The 23,139-nt window shown below is 34.5% G+C and overlaps 1 protein-coding gene across 2 annotated transcripts in view; it reads left to right on the top strand.

Moving 5' to 3' along the window:
• Positions 1-5,772: 5,772 nt before the first annotated feature.
• The window catches only part of POSTN (periostin), a gene marked incomplete at its 5' end in the record, with an annotated part of 34,214 nt that continues 16,847 nt past the window's right edge, over positions 5,773-23,139 (top strand). The window contains 12 exons of one of the 2 annotated variants that reach the window (XM_082859798.1): positions 5,773-5,906; positions 7,197-7,295; positions 10,662-10,726; positions 12,498-12,655; positions 14,808-14,972; positions 15,908-16,054; positions 16,579-16,720; positions 17,882-18,094; positions 19,071-19,205; positions 20,360-20,508; positions 22,083-22,219; positions 22,795-22,925. In XM_082859798.1, the coding sequence (XP_082715924.1) occupies positions 5,788-5,906; positions 7,197-7,295; positions 10,662-10,726; positions 12,498-12,655; positions 14,808-14,972; positions 15,908-16,054; positions 16,579-16,720; positions 17,882-18,094; positions 19,071-19,205; positions 20,360-20,508; positions 22,083-22,219; positions 22,795-22,925 (1,660 nt within the window). The remainder of the gene's footprint in view (positions 5,907-7,196; positions 7,296-10,661; positions 10,727-12,497; positions 12,656-14,807; positions 14,973-15,907; positions 16,055-16,578; positions 16,721-17,881; positions 18,095-19,070; positions 19,206-20,359; positions 20,509-22,082; positions 22,220-22,794; positions 22,926-23,139) is intronic. The other variant, XM_082859799.1, reaches the window with a different exon arrangement.

The following is a 23,139-nucleotide window of genomic DNA, read 5'->3' as shown; positions in this document are numbered from 1 at the left end:
GAAAACTGGACAGCTACATGTAGAAGAATGAAATTAGAACACTCTCTAACACCATACACAAAAATAAACTCAAAATGGATTAAAGACCTAAGTGTAAGAACACTATGACATAAATCACAGCAAGATCCTTTTTTACCCACCTCCTAGAGAAATGGAAATAAAAACAAAAATAAACAAATGGCACCTAATGAAATTGAGAAGCTTTTGCACAGCAAAAGAAACCATATGCAAGATGAAAAGACAACCCTCAGAATGGGAGAAAATATTTGTCAATGAAGCAACTGACAAAGGATTAATCTCCAAATCTACAAGCAGCTCATGCAGCTCAATATGAAAACAACAAACAACCCAATCCAGAAATAGGCAGAAGGTCTAAGTAGACATTTCTCCAAAGAAGATATACAGATTGCCAACAAACACATGAAAGGATGCTCAACATCACTAATCATTAGACAAATGCAAATCAAAACTACAATGAGGTATCTCCTCACATCAGTCAGAATGGCCATCATCAAAAAATCTACAAACAATAAATGCTGGAGAGAGTGTGGATAAAAGGGAACCCTCTTGCACTGTTGGTGGGAATATAAATTGATACAGCCACTATGGAGAAGAGTATGGAAGTTCCTTAAAAACCTAAAAATAGAACTACCATACGACCCAGGAACCCCACTACTGGGCATATACCCTGAAAAACCATAATTCAAAAAGAGTCATATACCACAATTTTCATTGCAGCTCTATTTACAATAGCCCAGAGATGGAAACAAACTAAGTGCCCATCATCCGATGAATGGATAAAGAAGATGTGGCACATATATACAATGGAATATTACTCAGCCATAAAAAGGAATGAAACTGAGTTATTTGTAGTGAGGTGGATGGACCTAGTGACTGTCATACAGAGTGAAGTAAGTCAGAAAGAGAAAAACAAATACCGTATGCTAACACATATATATGGAATCTAAAAAAAAAAAAAAAGATCAGAAGAACCTACGGGCAAGACGGGAATAAAGACACAGACCTACTAGAGAATGGACTTGAGGATACAGGGAGTGGGAAGGGTAAGCTGGGACAAAGTGAGAGAGTGACATGGACGTATATACACTACCAAACGTAAAATAAATAGCTAGTGGGAAGCAGCCGCATAGCACATGGAGATCAGCTCAGTACTTTGTGACCACCTAGAGGGGCAGGATGGGGAAGGTGGGAGGGAGGGTGATGCAAGAGGGAAGAGATATGGGGACATATGTATATGTATAACTGATTCACTTTGTTAGAAAGCAGAAACTAACACACTATTGTAAAGCAATTATACTCTAATAAAGAGGTTAAAATAAAATAAAGATGGCTTCACTCAAAAAAAAAAGAGACCATCATTAATCTTCAGTTGTCTAGCATTTTGAAATGCATGTAGATTATTTAAATTTTTTCATATCAATTTCATATTAATTATTTTAATCAAAACATAATAGACTGTATCTGTGCTTCTTGAAACATATACTGTACTTTCTCCACTAGATGTCTCCAGAGAAATACAAGTAAATACTGCTAATTAAAAATGCTGGTAATACACACCCAGCTCAACTAAGGACAAATAGTTACATTGGTTACTTAGTATAAGAGTGAAATCTGTCACTTGATAGGCTTTTAAGGAAAATGAGAGTCTAAATGTATAAAGGAAAGATGGCACACTACCCACGTTTATCACAGAAAGCCCTTTTGCTTCTAAATGAATTAACGTTAAAGAGACATCATTTAATGTTTACTTTGTATTTTGGCTGTTATGATTGTTTTAATGAGGGAAAAATAATCACAAAATTTAATTTTTAGCTTAATGTGAATTCCTTTTACTGTTGGCTGAGTTCAGCATAATCTAATCATTTTAACAAAAGGTTTTCTCTTCCTCGAAGGAAGCGAAGATCTCTGGGTCTTTGCCAGGACTTCAGTTTACAAGGCTGCAAACCCAGGTACCAAGGAAGGCTACGCACTTCACAGGCCAAGGTGCTTGGACACTGAGAAGTGTGTCCCCAAGAAACTGTGGCAGTAACTTCAAAGCCTTATCGGCTTTTAGAAGTAAATTCTGTTACCTGTAGTTTCCAAATGGGCCAATAAGAAAGAAAAGTAGTACTTAAGAAACGCCAAGATCCCACAGACCATACATTTAAAAAACAGGGGATTTTAAATTATCTGGGGGAAATAACCACCCTGGATCATTCAAAACCAAGGAAATTCTGTTTTAAAAATCCAATAGTTTGGTATGTAATCATTCCACAATGATTCGTGTATCCAATCATCACGTTGTAACCTTAAAGATATACATTTTTGATTTGTCAAGTATGCCTCAATAAAGCTGGGGGAAAAAAGTATGGTTCCTAGAAAAAAAAATCCACTATTGGCTTGAGTATCCAGGTTTGTTGAATCCATAGGCCATGTCTAATCCCAGAGATTGTTAGGTAATTTTAATGTTGGTTACATGCTGGTGATAGTAAGCATGATACTTTAATCACATCACAGTCTCCAGAGGCTACGAGGCTGCTACAAAGATCCACTGGATAATTTGCAAACTGCCAGTAAGTTAGCATCCTGATAGCTAGAAACAAATGTCACTGTCTTTCGAACACATTATTTTTCCTTGGTTGTGTAATAAACCATTTCTTTTTCATTAATGACTTACAGTTCTGGGTCAGACTTTGCAACCCTGAAAGTCAGATTTAATTATCAAGGTTTCAAACTTCCTCCAAACTGTTAAGAAAATTACATAGCCAACCCAGGGTCAGGATCCTTTCATGAAGCAGAAGAATAAGGGTCCTATGTGGAGTGAGAGATTAACCCTTGATGAGTGCTCAGAAAGGAGAGAATTGTGTCCCTCTCAAGATGTTTAAACTTTTCCCTACAGCTTAGAAAGTATTCCCAATCTCTGGAACTATTTCCTTCCCTCACCCTGCCCATAGTTGTTGGCTATGGACCAGGGTTCCATATTAGCTTCCCTGAAGTCAGGATCCTGGCTAAAGTAGTTGCTTGGACTTCCCCCACTATGTAATATCTTATAATATCACCCTCCTGGGCTGGGCTCAGGATTTTAAGTTGCAGTGCATTTTTTTTTTTAATATATTTACTCTAAAATTTTCCTTCTCTTGGAATGTTCTCCAACCTCTAAATTTACATGAAATTTATATGTACAATCTGGCCTTCATTTTTCAAGATCCTCTTTGATGGCATTACTCACCCTGAATATAAATATTTGTTGAGGGCTAGCATTTGTTGACTTCCAAATATGATGCTCGAGATGGATACATTTAAGACTCAATTATTTGAAACTCTGAAAAGAAAGATTTAAGAATACTCTTTTTATAGTATAAGCATATACAATGCTTTTTACAAAAAGTAAACCTCTACCTACTGTCAGGAAGGAGAAGTCATCTTTTGAAATATGAATGCATTTCCATTTTCACGACTTTCCTCATGCAATTATTTGTCTATTTGTACCAAAGGAGGAGTCAGGGTGAATGGAAGCCATTCATTCCAGTGGATAAAACTGTGGTCACAGGAACACAGATCACAGGTCAAAATCGTTCTTTAAAATAATCGATATATTTTCAATTTATAGGCGCTGTTAAGAAAGTAGGTAACATGACATATTAATTCTGCCTTCACCCCTATCTTCAAAGTCAAGTCCATCTGTTATCATTCTGGACCATATTTAAATAACTTTCTCACTCTTGATACATATTTTCCAAGTCTATATCTCTCTCTATACCTCATTCCTTCCTCTCCAATCAAACCCCATTGGATCTGAGCAGATTTGAGCTTCATTACAGAAACGCTTACTAACAGTTACAGCTGTCTAAAATGAAAAGGGTTGCATTAATCTTAGAGAGCATCTCAGTAAAGAGTGGATGACTATTTACAGTGATGATGTTGGAGGGATTTCTGTATTTTGAGTTTGATTTGTTTCCAGTAATTCCAAAATTCTACTGTTTTATCTTAGAAGATAAGCAATCTACGTTATAATGTCTCACCAGCCTTGAATTGAAGACTTTTATATAACTGTTATCAATAATGTTCTAATAGCTAATATACTGATATCAGATAGAACTTATTTTCAAAAAACCTTTTCATTCTACTCAATAAGCAATTACTGACCACCTTCTATTTGCGCAACATAAGAGTAATAGAAACCTATTGTATAAAGCAAAACAGTGACATACGAGCAAAGTTAGAGTAATTCCATTCAGAGAAATATAAGTGATAGATTAATTCTCTGCTTCCCGCAAGGGACCAGGGAAAGAATATAATTTACCTCTTACCATCTTTTCTCCAGCTCTCCTTTTGAATTGCTCTTTCATTTTCTATACCTTAATGTCAAGATTTTCAAATTGAAAAGAAGCCTCTAAACATATTTTGGAATTTATTATTACATTGTACGCTTTGTTACTAAACTAGCAGCAAGTTGCAGAATTGTTTTAGTGCCCCAAGACAAAATCCTATAGCAAGCTTAATATAACTCTCCTGATACTTGGAATCCTCTCTGGCCTAATCCAGCCTTCGCTAAAAGACCTTCCAATTGGGCAACATGGAGTTTCAGTCTAAAATTTCTCTATATTGCCAGTGGGGAAACAACTCTGATGGGCCACTACAGTGGGAGCACTTTGCAACAAGACATATTTGAATTACACTTTCACTTTAGGATAGTGTGTAACTTATTTATCCAGGGAAACTCATTGTAGTTATTTAGCTAACTGTTGACGTATCACGTGTGGAGTGGTGAGAGTGCATATTCCCTTGGCTAGGAATTGCACTGTGTAACATTAAGAGACTTTGGTTACTCTTGATAAAACAGAAGAAGAATAATTCTGGCAATGCCCCTGTTTCTTAATATGTATTGCATTATTCTATTGCAGTTAGACTGGTTAATACTTGTTTCCAACAGGGGATGCTTTTGTCCTGTGGTTACCAAGAGATGCGCTGTCAAATGGTTAACATCATGCCCTGTGTGTAATGAAAAAACAAAATGACACATGTTTTTCTTTCCTGCTTTGCTTCAAAAGTTAGGGAAACTTAACAGAACCAGATTTATGTTAACTCTATCTATTCCTTGATAGCTGAAAAGAGAAGTGAAATGGGAGGGATCCCCCCAGTTTACACATTGCAAGGAAAATGTGATCCCTCCTACATGTTTCATCAGCAAGTTAAAATTCTTGTCCCATATTCTGTAAAAGTTTATGTCCATTCAACATTTGTTTTTAATCAACAGCCATTACTGCCTTGTGATTATCCAACCTACATCTACCTTTGTTATCTGGTGAAAAATAATCTTTCAGTTCTGATGTGAACTGAATATGACAAGATGTGATAAGATCAAATCATACTCTCATTGAGCACAGGGACATGCACCCTGAAAGGGATGTATTACAGAATGATCCTTAAAATCTAAATAAAATCATTTCCCATAAAAACCCTCTAAATTACAAAAGAATAAAACAGAAATATGAACATGAAATGAGCCAGGTAGTAAAAATAAAGAGAAAGATAAATAATATAAAAATAAAATAAATATCCTTTTGATAATGAGAAGAAAAAGAGGCTCAGTGTGCTCAGTAAACATAGCTGAAAAAGCAGATTCTAGCTGGCAACTTGAAGTTGCTGATGTCTTCTGGAGAGAGTTCAGATTCCCAGGTTGATACAGTGCTCCCTCCCAGAACTCTGCCATGTATATAAGCTCTGAGCTCTCCAAAGCCCACTGCCAGTTCTCTTCGTGGACTAACTGCAAGGGAGAGACTAGAGATGATTCCTCTCTTATCCATATTTTCTCTATTCTTGCTTGTTGTGGTTAACCCTGCAAATGCCAATGGTCATTATGACAAGATCTTGGCTCACAGCCGTATCAGGGGCCGGGATCAGGGGTAAGTCAGTGGTTTGATTTTATAAACCTTCTTTTCCCTTAGCTTGTTATATGTACAGTTCTACATACAGTTCCTTATTTATACCTCAGGGTTTTTTTTTTTTTTCCTGCTTATTACAATGTAACAAGAAAAAGGAAAAAATGAGTATTCTGTGGTTGATGTATGTGTCTTAAACTTTAAGGATTACTGTCCAAAAAACTTGTGTATAATTGCTTTTTATGGAACACTGTAAGATTTTAATGTAATTAACAACATTTAACAGGGCATTTCTTCATGATTCAGTTTATTTGTGCTTTTATTTGATTCCAAATTTCTAGAATGAGGTTTCCAAGATGAAAGAATCTATTGTTGGAGACTCTCATTATGTAAACAGCTTTGAAATATCTCACATTATGTTAGGGAAAACTTCATTTATTATGAAAATTAATAGGTAATGTAACCAGTTTTCTCAATTTTTTGAAGCATTTAAGAATGCTTTTAAATTTTGCATTCTGTACAATTTGCAAAAACTTTATTTCTTAGAATAAACTCAACTATAACTTAGCATTTTTAAAGTTATCAGACATAATTTAGTAACTTAACCAACAATTTATTATTAATTTTTGAAATGGATCTTGGCACTACATCCACAATGTCTCAGAGAGATGTTCATAATGCCCCAAAGTTCCCTTGCCTTACAGAGCAAATAAGACTTCCTTCTTTTTAAGGGAGAAAAACACTTAAAATTCTGGCAGAGGATGTCTTAATCTAATTACTTCCAGGCAAAGCAATAAATTTTCCTTTGTGCAGCCATATTATTTAAGTTAATCTTAGCATTCATTTACTTCCGTGATTGCTTACCTAGAAAATTACAGAGTACAGTGTCCCTGGACTTAGGAAAACCTGTCTATTTTGCTGTCTGATCTGTCATTGTTCCAGAGCCTTAAGCCACCCCCAAACCCTAAATGAGCACGTTTGGTTTAAAAGTGTCAGTGAAATACCTACTATTAAAAGTAATAAGACACGTTGTTTAATTCTATTAGGTTAACTTTTGAAACAATGGCATTTTACTCTCAGAGATGTATAATTTCCTCTCTCTCTCTGTCTCTCATAGACTTTAGTTTTTCCAATGATTCAGGAGGATTGGATCAGAATGAGATTTGTGCTGACTAGAATCACATCTTTTTTTAGAATTGCATCTTTGATAATCGAATCCACATATTAACTTTTTTCTTTTTGTACTATCTGACATGTAGATATGAAAAACTAGTTGTCATTAGGACATTAACTTTCTTTCCTTCCATCTTCCAGCCCAAATGTCTGCGCCCTTCAACAGATTTTGGGCACCAAAAGGAAATACTTTAGTACTTGTAGGAACTGGTATCAAGGTGCCATCTGTGGAAAGAAAACGTAAGTGTCATTTTTTCCTTAATGTGCCAGTTCCAAAGACAACACCACAATGCCCATGTCTTTCCTTGGACATACACATGATCTTCTTGAAAATATTCTGCAAAATTGTGAGCTTAAAAAAAGTGGATCACATATGAATAAAGACATTTTCCCTGAATTTCTCCCTCTACTAGTGGAACTCATGTTATTCCTGAATCTATGGCACTGGCCATGTGATCTGGTATAGAATCACTGACAGTTTGACTATGTCATTTCTACTCCTGGTTTGGCCTCTTTTATCTTAGGCAAGTCAATTAACCTCTTTGCCTCAGTTTCCTCATTTTATTTAAAAAAATGCCAGAAGAACAAATTGATCTGAAATACCAGGGTTTTCAGGTAAAAATTAATGTTTGCCTACAGTCATTTAGAAATTATATAAAGTACACCAGTTTACCCCAGAGTTTTCATCAAAGCTTAAAGTTGGAAGGGACTTAGGTTTCATATCTTCATTTAATCCAGTCATTCCATCCCAAACTGTCAGATCTCCAGGGGTCCCCAAAGGTGATAATGGAAACTCACCACTATATTACTATTTCAACAGCCAAAAAGATGATTACTTTTCAACTTAGTTATATACTTCACTGATTAACCTAGAGTTGGAAAACATTTTTATTACTTGATAGCTTATTGGTTTAATCAATTAATAAATATTGGTAGAAGAAATATAATCCTAGACATATAAAGGTTGATAAGTACTCATGTGGTGCAAATTCTTCATTTTAAGATGAAGGAGCTGAATTATAGATAAAAAAAAATTAAAGATGTCATCCTCAGTCAGTGAAATGGCTCCTGCCTGCTTCTTATTACTTTGGACAGCAACCTTAGTGAAGGATGACTTGAGAACCAGAATATCTGAAGCACATCATCATTAAACTTCAGTTACTCTAAATAGGTGGAAGGATTGGGGGATTGTTAAAAAACATATTCTTAACTTAATAATATTGGTTACAAATATTAACTGTGGAATCACATAACATTTTGGAGTCTTGTTTCTTTGCCTGTGAAATGCAGATTTAATACTTGGAGAGTTTCTGAAGGTAAAATGAATGAACTAATGGACTAATGTGAAATTACTAAGTAACTCTAACTCATAATATTAATCGTACTTAAATTTAAACTACTTTAAGCAAATTGGGTATATGCTGGTGTGAAAAGGGGGTGTGTGCAGATGCCTATTTAAAATGCATAGGGTTCTCTTTATTTTACTAAGAATCACGTATTCAAGGCATATAACCTTATCTGGACTGTACCTCCCCATGGTAACCAAGGCTAGGACCCACAGGACATTGCTGCCCGTTCCCACATGTTGGCTTAACAGAGTTTTAACCAATGTTACTTTTTGACCTGGACATTATTCTTATTAGTTTGCATAAATCTGCTAGACTTGTGGATCATTCACACAACTACAGCGTAAGTCAGTAGTTACAAGGATCCTGGCCATGATTTAGGTCAGGCCCCAGTTGGGAACTCCAAAGCTCTGGATTTTTCTCGCTTTGTTCTTTGTATTCTTGGTTACCATGAGGCCTATTTGGAAGGCACACTAACTGCATAAGAAAGGACCTGCTCTCTGAAATATTTAGGGAAAATTTTTATTACACACTTCCCGGAAGTTAAGGAAGTCCGATACAATCTTACTTTAACCATCTAAATATGTTAGAGATGCCGACGCTTGTACAAAGCTTATACCAAGATTCTTTCTTGCTTTCCATTAAAAAAGAAAAAAAAATTCCTGCTTTGAAGCCTGGTTTTTTTTACCAGAAATATAACAGTGTCTCCTTTGTTTAATTATATTAGCTTATTTCCCTTAACTTCATTTTCACAAACATATTAACATCTGTGCTCTGGAATAAATGTAAACGCTAGTTGCTAGTTTCAAACAACCAAAGGAATTAGTAACATTGACAGGAAGAATGCCTGATTTGCCATCTGCTTGCAGCTGCTAAAGTTTCCAAAGTCATCGTTAGGACTTTATGTATCAGTTGACAGAAATGTTTATCTTCTGTTTGCATAGCTGCTTTGGGGATTTGGGGGAAGTAACTGGGTGGGTCTAATGAAAAACAGGAAGTTTCCTAGGTTTAAGATATTCCCCACAATATATATTGGCTCAATAATATAGAATTTTGTAGACCTCCTTCAAAAAAATGTCAGTGACATTTTCAGTTGGCATTTCCATGAGATTTTAGATACTATTCAGAAAATGAAGATAAATTTCCCACTTTCAGAGATATGCACATTCATGATATTTTTTTACTCTTATTTGTCCTACTGACAATATGGGAAATTTGAGGTTTGTGTAGCATAAATTTCCTGGGAAAAATACTTCTTTGTTGTCATTGCTTTCAAAGCATTAACTCAGACAACTGTATTGTTCAAGTATCATCTGAAATTGCAATTGCCTGTTTTGGAATTCTATACCATATAGTGCATTAATATGAGCATATGTTATAGAAATTTTTGCTACTTTAGCAATTTCTTCTTCTATTTACTATTTTACATAAAGTATTATTAGTCCCGAACTAAAAATTATGTATCTCATTCTTATTATGATATATGCTAAAGCTAAAGTATAAGCAATTCTTAATCAATCTCTTGGCATCCAAATATTCACATTTATTTTTATGGGTAGTCATGTAAATAAAATTATTTCAGGGACCATATTTGCATAAGGCTCTCTTACAGTCTGTGTATGTTTCCAATACCAGCTATTCTTGAAATTATATTAAAATTAGAGAACAGTTTGAAAATTTAGTTTCCCACTTATCTCTATATTCTTATCTTTTAACTATCCTTAAGCCAATATTCCATGCCAGAAATGTTATTCTCATCTATAGTTTCATGTTTTACTACCTATAAGTGAGTTAATAAATTTTTCTGACGTTCTTAGTTCCTAATAACCTTATACTAATAAACATTTATAGCTATTTATAGTTTGCAAAATTATTTCCAAAGCATTGTTTTATTTGAGATTCACAACTACCCATGAATAAGTATTTTAGCTACTACCTTCATGTTAAATAGTTGGGGAAACTGAGACTCAAATTTATTAAATGATTTGCTCAAGGCCACACATCAACTAAGTAGTGGAACTGGGAACGAAACTCCATTCTTCTGGCTCAAGATCCTGGAATTTTTCCACCATGCCATGAGGCTATAGAGAGAAATCAAGCTAATATAAATACCTTGATGTCATAAACATAAAAACAAAAAAACTGGATTTCTAAATTCTCAATAAATCAAGGCAATAAGTAATATGTTTTGCTAAGTTTATGTCAAAATATATCCTTTGTAGTTCTCCCATTTTAATATTAATTTTCTTCCAATGTATAGGACTGTGTTATATGAATGCTGCCCTGGTTATATGAGGATGGAAGGAATGAAAGGCTGCCCAGCAGGTAAAGTTTCAATTACTGAATTAAATGAGGAATTTGTCTTGTTTGAGGAAAAAGAGTTGAAGTAGCTTATAGCGAAGCCAATTGTGTGTGTGTGTGTGTTTAGCACCATGATAAATCCAAGATATATCCCCCATATCTTGGTGTTAATCATGACTTTATCATGTTGATAAAGTATTCAAATATACATCATATACACTAAATGCTGGACAACAGAAGCTTATTCTAAATTTAAATTAGTTCAACTTTCCTTCAAGAACAAAAATCGCCACTACAAAATCCCTTTCTTTGAATTTGTCTAGGAACATGGGCTGACTACTTGGCAAGACATCATCTTCTCTGCTTCAACAGCTCTGATTTTATAACGTTTCTCAGATTGAAAGTTAGTTTCCTGTAACTTGCCAACTAGAGAAAAATTAGTTCATCTATTTCCTCTTTGAAATGACAGCCATTCAGATAGTTAACACAAATCGTCACACCCTTCCTCCAGCTACCCTCTCTTCCCCAACAGAATCTTCTCTTCTCTGGGCTCATGGCCCCCAGTTTGAATGTGATATAGACTTTGGAGTCCTTACTGTAATTGACAGCAACCCATGAAAAGCCTCTAATCCAGTCGTTTTTTTCCTTCTGATTGTGATCCAAGACTGGTGTCTACTATCTATGTGTGTCCAGGAAGCTGAGAAAATATTAAGACAAATACCTCAGTTTGGGGCAGGTGGGCTCTTGAACTTTGGTTAATGTTATTGGTAACCATGTCATATCGTTAACTCATGCTGAATTTTTAAGTAATTAACATTGATTACAGATCTTTTTTAAATGAATACTGTCAAATCAAGTCTTCCTTTGGGATTTGTTTTTTTTTTTTACTTAGGCGTGGGACTTAAATGGAACCCTGTGACATTTAACTGTCACATTTGACTCATTTTCCCCATCCTGTTGGGGTGTTTTTAAATCTTGATTTTGTGACTTAATTTACTAATTGTGTACCTAGTCTTGCTATATTCACAAAGGTAATAACCATTTCTCCTATGATATGATCCAAATCATACTAAATTTTAAATAAGACAGAGTCATAAAAAATAAGTTGGCTGCACCCAAACTTCAGGCTGACATTCATATATTAACCTTTCTTCTGAAGTTCAGAAGATGTATTCTAGAAGTATTAGATATTTTTATATATTTCCTTCCTGAAATTATGATGAAAAGAAGCAGGTCTACATATTTCTTTCAGGGACCCAAATCTGTATAATTACACCCCTATACCTCCTTCCTGAAATTATGATGAAAAGAAGCAGGTCTACATATTTCTTTCAGGGACCCAAATATGTATAATTACACCCCTATACCTAACAGTTATACTATTTAGGAGCTTTAAGCCAACATGAAAAAATAAATTACCTTTGCCATTGTCAGTGAGAAGTGAGGAACTTTTGTTGTTTTCAGAGAAATAATCAAAGATACTTACTAATAATTGTAATTGAACCATATTGACATAGCAGATTTGACATGTAAACAGACTAAACCTCAAACAAGGATAATAATTGAAAATTCATTTTCCCTCAACACCAAGGATATATGGAATGATATTTTTCAATACTACTTTATTATTTGACATTCAAAAGGCAACTTTCACATAAAATTGATGATTTATAGAACTGTATTGCTAAAATTATCATTTAATATATTGGGGGGCTTTGTGTAAAGGTTAAATTATTGTAAAATAACATTCTTGAAATTTTTTCCTAAGTACTTATTCATCTCTTGATTATTTCAGTTATGCCTATTGACCATGTTTATGGTACCCTGGGCATTGTGGGAGCCACCACCACGCAGCGTTATTCTGATGTCTCAAAACTGAGGGAAGAGATCGAAGGAAAGGGGTCATTCACTTACTTCGCACCAAGTAACGAGGCTTGGGACAACCTGGATTCTGTAATTCATTATTTTCATGAATATAAATTTTTTTACTGCTATTGGTATACTTTAATTGGTTTACTGACTTGGAAATGAATAGAAATTGTATATCTTTCTGTCGTACATATATGAGGATACATAAAAGGATGAGTTAATTGAGGGTAAGGAGAAAATCATTTTAATACATCCATAAATGGAATAACACCCCAGTAGGCTCATGGACTAATAAAGGCAAACTAATAGTGGATTGAACAAGCACTTTATCATTATTCTATTTTACTCCTTTCCTCTTTCCCTTTTGGTTGTGAAGAAATATAGGTAATATTAAATGACATATCTCATAGAAAGGCAAGTTAAGAAGCCTAGTGGAATTTAAAATTTTTAATAAGCTATATTATACATATACTTATTATTTTAATTATATGTAAATATATATGGCTGTTCAGAGACTGACAGATTTATAAACGTGTGTGGATATTTAAATTGAAGGGTTGTAAGCAATACATTTAATTTTCAGGCTTTTTTATGCATAATCTGATTTACAACACACTAAATTATGACAATATACAAATCTGTAAAACTGGTATAGAAATATATTCCTACTTTCTACTTGATATGAAGATGAACTGATAATTACTACTAGAGTCATACAATACTTAGTAAAACTTAGGCAGATTCTTCTAGATTTTATCTTGCTTCATTAACTGTGAGGTTAATTGCTTGCATTATAGAACTTTCTCTCTTCTGGTTGTCTTTGACCACATCTCTAACCACCTTTCTGGTCCTTTTTGCAGACTCCTCTTCTTCCATGCCTTTAGAATGGGTCTTATTAAGGTCTCTTCCAGGAACTATACTCTGAAGTTTAGATGCACTTCTGATGGCTTCAGCTTTCACTTTAATGCATAGAGCCATGGAATCTGTGTTTCTTGAATCCCAGGAGAATATTTCTAACATCTATCTTAATATTTCTCCTTGGATACATATCCAAGATATGTTAAAGATACATACGTATCTTTAAACAAAACGTTATCTAAAATAGATGCCACTTTCTTTCTCCCCATCAACAACTGCTTTTCTGCTGTCTTTTTTCCATAATTGGCAGTACCAATCTCAGAGTTCAAACTTGAAAATTATGAGTTATCCTTACTTTGCCTCTCTTCAGTTCTTAGAAACTACTGTTAGTCACCCATATCTCATTTTTCATCCTCATAATAGTCTTTTTCCTGCTATGCACTACCACCAGATTAACCTTCCTAAAGCCCAGGCTAATCATTATATTCCAAGCCCACAACAGCCTCAATGGCTCCCCATTGCCAGTTTAATTTACTCTTTACTTGGGCATTAAAGTCTTCTATGTTATGGTCCCATATACTTTCTAAAATTTCTTTCTTAATATTATCTGAGAAACGTAAAGGCATATAATAACCACACTGGACAACTTCTGCTTTCCCAACGTTCACCCTGTGCCAGCAGCTGGACTTAGAATGATCATCACACCGTCCCTACCCTGTCTACCTACCCTGCAAGACCTGTCTCCAAACCTGAATTGCCAGCCATCTTCATTTGATCTGGAAAGCATTCTTTTTCTCCTTCCGTCCTTTATCTTACTATGTTTATTTTTGCCTGCTGCTATAGAATAAGTACCTCAAAGGTCGAGACTTCACCTTACTTACCATTGTATTTCTCATAACACCAAGTACAGTATTTTATAGTGTGGTATTGGATAAATTAAAAGGTACAGGATGGTTGAATTCTTGAATTTGTCATAGAATAAACACAAAACGGTTATTAAAACTCTGATGTTGTACACAAATATAATGCCACTTTTCTTTGTTTTCCACTCAAAGTACTTTAAATATCTGATAATTTCATATTCCCTAAGCCTTTACAGCAAGATCATCTCTTCATCAATACATTTATTAAAAATTTTGTTTTGTCTCTAAAAATGTCCAAGTGCTCCGTAAGAGCTGGAACCCTTTACTGAGTACCTCTACTTACAAAATTTCTTAATCAATTGAAATAGTATAATTTTAAGTTATTTATGTCAATTTGGCTTGACCGTCTGGGTAATTCAATGAGAAAATAACAAGAGAGTAGAAACAGAGTGATTATAAGATTTTAAATAATTAACTATAATAAAATAAACTTCTGTCATTTCAATTTTTCCTAGGATATCCGTAGAGGTTTGGAGAGCAACGTAAATGTTGAATTATTGAATGCTCTACATAGCCACATGATTAATAAGAGAATGTTGACCAAGGACTTGAAAAATGGCATGATTGTTCATCCGATGTATAACAATTTGGGGCTCTCCATTAACCATTATCCTAATGGGGTAAGTTTCATTAATAAAAAGTACCTTTCTCAATAACATTGCCCTTAATTTTTTTCTATACCTTTTATATAAGGTTCCCAGAAATAATAAAAAGTTAGTGAATATAATGTAAATGCCATATCAAGACTTTTCCCTACATCTAGAGCATGTAAATTTCTAATTCAGTGAGTGATTTCTATTAAAGAGTGATTGCAAGGAAGAAATTAAATTGATAGTTCATTGATAGTAGACTTAGGTGTTCTACAAAAGGAAATTTTAGTATTTGATGTGTTTGAAAAACTAATAATCAGAAAAAATAATAAGTATTTGTCAGAGAATTTATCAGAGAAAAATCAGAGAATGAGTATTCTTTTATTCACCCTCTGGCTACTATACTGATTTAGGTTCTTGTGTGTTTTAATAAAGTCTTTGCGGGAGACGTCCAACCAGGGTCATAGAGCTCTTTCAACAGTCAGAGTTCCAGGAAATAAAGGGTCAGTGAGGACTCAATATTTAGGAAATCATTGAAATAGAACTGATTATATTTATGCAATAATTGTTTGTTTCTGTCTCAGAACTTTTTTTTAGGACTAATTAGACTTCTTTATGTAACTCATTGACCTACATTAGAAATAGTGTATGACTATCTCTATGAAAGAAATAGAGGAATAAAAGCAATAATTTAAACAAAAAAAATGTTTTTGCCTTGCATTTCTAGGTATGTTAAGTGTAACTGGACTTGGGTTCTCAACTGGTTGCATTTTTTCCCAGGTTTTGTTTGTTTTTTTTTGGACATAGTAATATGTAAGTCTTCACCCTCAGAATTTACATTCAGAATGTCAGTTCTTTCATGTTACATTTACCAGTAATCATGAAAAATAGGAAATGGGGGCTTGCAGTCTCAGTGGTCAATAGATAGCTGTGATTTCTAAAATTTGATTTTCTCAAATAATTAGGTTGTCACTGTTAACTGTGCTCGAATCATCCATGGGAACCAGATTGCAACAAATGGTGTTGTGCACGTCATTGACCGTGTCCTTACACAAATTGGTACCTCAATTCAGGACTTTATTGAAGCAGAAGATGACCTCTCATCTTTTAGAGTAAGTACAAGAAGTAATAGCAGATTGTCTGGGACCATTGAAATTCCTCCTCTTTCCCTGTCAGAATCTAAAATAATGATAAAAAGCTATTAAATCTGGCAGACACGTAACCAATGTATTTCTTGTAATGAAAAGGTTTTCATTTTACGCAGAAGAAATCATCTCCTTATATGAAATAATAATATTTATGTGGACATGATAGATAAAGAATGATTAGTTTCATGACTGTAGTGTACTTAGTGCATTTAGAATGAATTCATCAATTATTACGTTTACTGCTGTATATTGTTCAGTCACATAAGCATTGGCAGAATTCCCCATCTTACATACAGTTTGAGGAAAGTTTGAAAAGACATGGTTGTTTGCGTCAAAAGATAATATTTTAAAGATCTAACAAGAGTTATATCTAACTTCTATAGTTTTCTATATAATCAACTCCCTCATGTCCACCCAGACTGAATGTATTGTAATTTTCTTCTGGATTTGCAATGTGCCAGCCTCTAAAAAGCACATTTGTGTTTCAGGCAGCTGCCATCACATCTGATATATTGGAGTCCCTTGGCAGAGATGGTCACTTCACACTCTTTGCTCCCACCAATGAAGCTTTTGAGAAACTTCCACGAGGGGTTCTAGAAAGGATCATGGGAGACAAAGTGGCTTCAGAAGGTACTTAACTGTCTCTCTCTAGGAGAAGCCTCCCAGAATTCCAAGAAAGGAAATGAAAAAGAGATCAAGTCCTGCCAGCATTATCACCTTTGATAAGCAAAGGCAAAGAAAAACTTTTATTCTGAGGTGGACTATAAAAATCTTAAAAAAGAAAATCCTTGAAAGAGTAGGCAAAGTAATTCAATAATTAATTTAATAATTAAAATAATTAATCAGGGTATCCTAAAGATCACATTCTTCTGCACTGCTTTCAAGTAACTAAGTAGCAGACATTAAAAAGAATTAGAAAGTGTTGAAAAGAAATATTAGATCATCAAACTTTAATACTGTATACATATTGTTCAATGCTTTTAATTCTAAATTTACACTAAAGTTGAGTTGAGAAAATTGCATGGTTCTCTTTGGCCATTACCTATTGATACACAGAACTTGGCTTCTTTCCAGTCTCCTTTTTAGTTTCAACTAGATTTTACATTGTGACTAGCACATTTCGCTTACTCAGCCTACCCCAAGTTGGCTTAACCAATTTATGATGAGATATTTTGGTGCAAATATAGACAGTTTAGGCACAGATCCCTTCAGAAGTCCCTCAAGAAAGCATCTTTATTTTGGTTATTTTCTAGATGTTGCCTTTAGTGTTGTCACAAACCTTCAATTTGTAAAAAAAACAAAAACCCAAAAAACATAGTATCTGCAAAGTGCAAAATAGTGAAGCTCAATGAAATGAAGTATGCCTGTAGAGCTGTTCTGTCATGGGTAGCTGATGTAAGATACTGCTTGGGTGTTTGGAACAGGTATCACTAGCAAATAACTTTATAGGCCTTCTCAAAGGAGGAATTATTCTTTGTTCCCATTGGAAATTCCTTTCTTATGATAGAGGGAACTTGATCTAACACATTTTCTAGAACTACACAAATAATTCCCCGCAGCTGATCTTCTTTTCTTCTTACTTCCTACTGAGCTGAGCTAATTTTATTGTAGAGTTGATGGAAAAAACATTTTGAGAACATAAACAGAATTTTAAAACCTTAGGTCAATACTTAGGTCTTATATATATTATATTTCTTAGGAATACTTAGTTCCACAGTGAAACACATCTTTTAAGGGTCAAATGCTATTCTCCTTGATCTGAAAGCTTACTCTTTGTACTTTGTCCTCCAGCTCTCTTGAAGTACCACATTTTAAACACCCTCCAGTGTTCCGAGGCTATCATGGGAGGAGCAGTATTTGAGACTCTGGAAGGAAACACAATTGAGATAGGATGTGATGGTGACAGCATAACAGTAAATGGAATCAAAATGGTGAACAAAAAAGATATTGTGACAAATAATGGTGTTATCCATTTGATTGATCAGGTCCTGATTCCTGATTCTGGTGAGCAACAGTTTCATATTGTTCTACCTACTATCGTTTACCAATTAGATGCCTTAAGAGTAGGCAGATGGAAAATAAATGTGCAGTATAAGGAATGCCATATGAAGCACAAACACAAAATTAACAATGAGCTGAGTACTAAATAGGCAGCTTGTGTAGTCATGGGCATTCCATGCATTGACCTCTGGCTTTCCAGAGTTTCTTTTTTTTTTTAATGAATTTTTATTGGGATATAGTTGATTTAAAATGTTGTGTTAGTTTCTGCTGTATAGCAAAGTGAACCAGTTATACATGTACATATATCCACTCATTTTTAGATTCTAATCCCTTATAGGTCATTACAGAGTATTGAATAGAGTTCCCTGTGCTATACAGTAGGTTCTTATTAGTTATCTATTTTATATATAGTAGTATGTATATGTCAATCCCAATCTCCCAATTTATCCCTTCCTCCCTTCCCCCTTGGTAACTGTAAGTTTGGTTTCTACATCTATGACTCTATTTCTGTTTTGTAAATAGGTTCATTTGTACCATTTTTTTAGATTCCACATGTAAGTGATATCATATGATATTTGTCTTTCTCTGCCTGACTTACTTCTAATACCTAATATTGATAAAGATTATCACAGTGCCAGAGCTTTTCTTGAAAACAGAAGGGAAGATATAACCAAATGGTTACTTTTGGATAAATGAAAGACCTATGGCACTCACAAGAGCAGAGAGATAAGAGGCAAGTAATAAAGAATCCAAGAAAACCGCAAAGCAAGAAGTCAGAAAGATATTGTCCTTCTGAAAGTCTTTGGTCATCAACCCAAAAAAAGGGGAGCTGGAACTCTCTTACTAAGGAAAGGCAGGATGTCACATTGCCAGTACAGCAAATAGCTTATGGAAAATAGCCAAGAACTGATTTCCTAATTTCATGATTATGGTAATAACAACGATGACACTGTTTGAATGGTAATGGTTTATGTTACAGCCAAACAAGTTATTGAGCTAGCTGGAAATCAGCAAACCACTTTCACAGACCTTGTGGCCCAATTAGGCTTGGCATCTGCTCTGAGGCCAGATGGAGAATACACTTTGCTGGCACCCGTGAATAATGCATTTTCTGGTATGTACTGGACACTGTCATTCCTACTCTTTCCTCCTCTACACACATTGTTTCTTCACCATGATTGTTTGCATTAAGAAACAATAGATATTTTGTGAGGTGTTAATTTGTTTCTTTACCAGCTACACATACAATGCATTAGCACTATGTAGTGTCTATTAAAATGTCCTTCATTTCAAAACATTTCATTATAATAGATAATAGCCTACAGGAAGTGAAAGTTTGTGGTAAGTAGTCTTCAGTTGTTCTGTGAACCTGATCATATTTCCAGCACACATAATGGATGTATTAACAGATCTTAAGAAAAATAAATCTGATTTGTTTATTTAAACACCAACATAATAATATTTAGGAATACGTAGGTGCATTTTGCAACTCAGAATTTGAATGTAAGGTATCAAATTATAAATAAATACAAACAAGAGAAAATGATACACTTCCATATTATGATGTGAACTGTTATTACAAGTATTTGACCTAGTAGCTGCTATTCAAGGACTATGTTTAGATTAATACAACCTGACACTTTTTTCCAGAAAAAAATGACTTCACAAAGACATATTTAAATTGTTAGGCAAAATTTAGCAATTAAAAACTAAATAAGTATCACCTTTTTAATGCTTTTCCAAATACTAGGTTGTGACATAGAAAATTATTAACGAGAAAATTCAAATTCCTAGAAATGCTGTTTTTTCTCTTCGTAATAAAAATATCCATACATGTTGACATCAACCCATCTTTAAGAGGTTACATGCTTCAACTCTCTCTCCATAAATAAAAATAAATGTAGAAATGATTCATCAGTAGTTTCTCATGTGACTAATGGACATCAGATTCTCAGAGAAAATCTTGGCCAGGCTTAGAGTTTAACTTTTGTCAGTGACCGCATAAAACCATGTGGCCCTCACATAGATGAAGCCCATTGTTTGGACTGCTTGGAATCATATTGTAGTCATTTGATGAAATAGCTCATGGAATTTCTAATTTGTGCACAGAATTCTTAGCTTTTGGCATGTAGTCATCTCATATACTATATATGTGTAGGATCCATAAGATCTAGTGGTAGGGATTACCCATTTTCATGATTTTCTCTTACAGGAGAAACTTTGCTTTCTAAACAAAATAACACTATTTTGTAATGAATTTACTTATAGATGATACTCTGAGCATGGATCAGCGTCTTCTTAAATTAATTCTGCAGAATCACATATTGAAAGTAAAAGTTGGCCTTAATGAGCTTTACAATGGACAAAAGCTCGAGACCATTGGCGGCAAACAGCTCAGAGTCTTCGTGTATCGCACAGTAAGTGAATCCGAATGAGATAAAATATCCATGCTGGCCTAAATGTCAAATGACGTGCCCTTGTCAAAGACTGTTCTTTTTTCTTTTTTTTAACATCTTTATTAGAGTATAATTCCTTTACAATGTTGTATTAGTTTCTGCTGTATAACAAAGTGAATCAGCTATACGTATACATATATCGCCATATTTCCCGCCTCTTGCGTCTCCCTCCCACCCTCCCTATCCCACCCCTCTAGGTGGTCACAAAACACCGAGCTGATCTCCCTGTGCTCTGCAGCTGCTTCCCACTAGCTATCTATTTTACATTTGGTAGTGTATATATGTCCATGCTACTCTCTCACTTCGTCCCAGCTTACCCTTCGCCCTCCCCGTGTCCTCAAGTCCATTCTCTACATCTGCGAAAGACTGTTCTTGTAACAAAAGTTCCTTAGAATTTTATTAGTGTGGTCTTAATAGTAAATATTTATAGGAAGATCAGGGAACTGAATAGCTTGTTTAAAAAGACTTTGAGGAAAGTATACAAAAAGTGCTGTGTATTAATAATTCTGATAACTTGCACTTGTTTCATTATAAATAACGTTTTCTAAAGCATTATTTCAATTCCATAAATCACTAAAACTCATTTAAAATAAGCTTTTGCTTTACAGAGTACCGTACTTTACTGTTTACAAGGTAATTTTTATATTGAGTCCAATGTTTAGGATGATCTTTTAATGTATGACCATCATCCAACCACCAAATCTCTTTTGAATGGCTTTCAGGATAAACTTTTATAGGCACATAAAGATTTCTAGTAAGTGGTTCTAATGTGCTTTATCTGAGGGAAAATTTCTAGAAAATATTTATTATCAGAATTACAGTGCTACTTAGTGGTGCTGTTCAGTTTCTGTCCAGGCAACCTTGCAGCTACAGTTAAAAAGAACTCATAGGAAAAAAAAAAAAAAAAAAAAGAACTCATAGGAGGTCAAGCATTACCTTGAACTAAACATGACACACAGTGCTGTGCACCATAGTTCCACAAGGCCAAGACACACATTTTAAATGATGCAGAAAATGCGCCGCATTCTAAATGATACATATATAAATATTATTGTTCAGTAATGCTATAACTTAATCAGTAATTTGACTTAAAATTGGTAGTGTCTTACAGTCAAGATAATATACTAAATATTTGTGAAGAGGCAGTAAAGTCACGAAACTTTATGGTTAAAGAGGGTCTTAAAAAGTTAAAGGGTGAAAGTTCACAAAAGAGGGTCTGTAAGAATGATTAGAACCTAAAGAGGAATGATAGGAAATGTAGAAGTGGAATTATATGGAGTTTTTAAATTCACTGACAAAACTACCTGCCCCACACATAGGGTAGCTTGCTTAGTAGTGGAAGACCTAGTTGAATAGGAAAAGTGAGGTCAGAGTGTACAAGACCTTAAAAACAGAGGAAAGAAACTGTTTTTTCTCGCATTAGAAGTCAGGTGACCTCTTAGAAGAGCCCATCCAGAAATTCAATTATGTAGCTTCTTTTACGTAGGGAATTTCAAGTAAGGAAATGGACAACTGTATGTTTATTTCTTTGCTAGGCTGTCTGCATTGAAAATTCATGCATGGTGAGAGGAAGCAAGCAAGGAAGAAATGGTGCCATTCACATATTCCAAGAGATCATCAAACCAGCAGAGATATCCCTCCATGAAAAACTGAAACATGATAAGCGCTTCAGGTAAGCTTACTAGTTTCACCTCCACAAGAGAATAAGAGCTTTTGGCATAGTTTTGTTTCACAGTAAGTATTCCAAAATCCATTCGGTATTCAGTACTGCTGAGAACAGAATTTAGAATAGAAAGTCTATACAAATGTTTTTAAAATTAAGATATGTTCTTAACAATATTTTTCTTCCTGGTGCAGCATAATATGACTTGGTGAGTAAAAAACAAACAAAAATCAACCTAATAGACTGAACTACTTCTTGCAAATTTTTTTATAATTAAGTTTTTAAAAACTGATAGTATATTCTAGCAAAGACTATTTTGCAGAATATTAAATAAAGTGTGACCTCACCAAGATTTATAGGGGGAAAACAGAGTTTAGGAAATTTAAGAATCATATGTATATTTAAATAATTTCCCCATGATAAACCTTTAACAGTAAATTGCATTTGAAACATATGAAAACATATGAACCATTTTCTCATGCTTCCACGTATAGGGATTCTACTCTATTTCATGCATGGTGGGTAGGCTTACCTAGATTAAATCTAATAAAATAAACATATGTCCATATGTCCTTCCTGCTTAGCATCTTCCTCAGCCTACTTGAAGCTGCAGACTTGAAAGAGCTCCTGACACAGCCTGGAGATTGGACCTTGTTTGTGCCAACCAACGATGCCTTTAAGGGAATGACTAACGAAGAAAAGGAAATTCTTATTCGTGAGTAGAAGTGAACACCAGATATATTTGCCCCTTGATTTCAGGATCTCATTTCTTCCTCAAGCGTTCCTGCCCAGATATCAGCCACCAGAGTGTCCCCTCTTTCCTATTCATGGCTAGCCTTCGTCTCCTTTAATTCCATTTGGAATAATTAGAGGGTCACTCATAAATGTTCTAACTGCTTACCGTAATGTTGTTGGACTAGATGTTCACT

Source organism: Leucopleurus acutus, assembly GCF_964270905.1.
Source record: "Leucopleurus acutus genome assembly, chromosome: 18".
Classification (NCBI taxonomy): Eukaryota; Metazoa; Chordata; class Mammalia; order Artiodactyla; family Delphinidae; genus Leucopleurus; species Leucopleurus acutus.
This window is presented reverse-complemented; position numbering and strand designations above follow the sequence as displayed.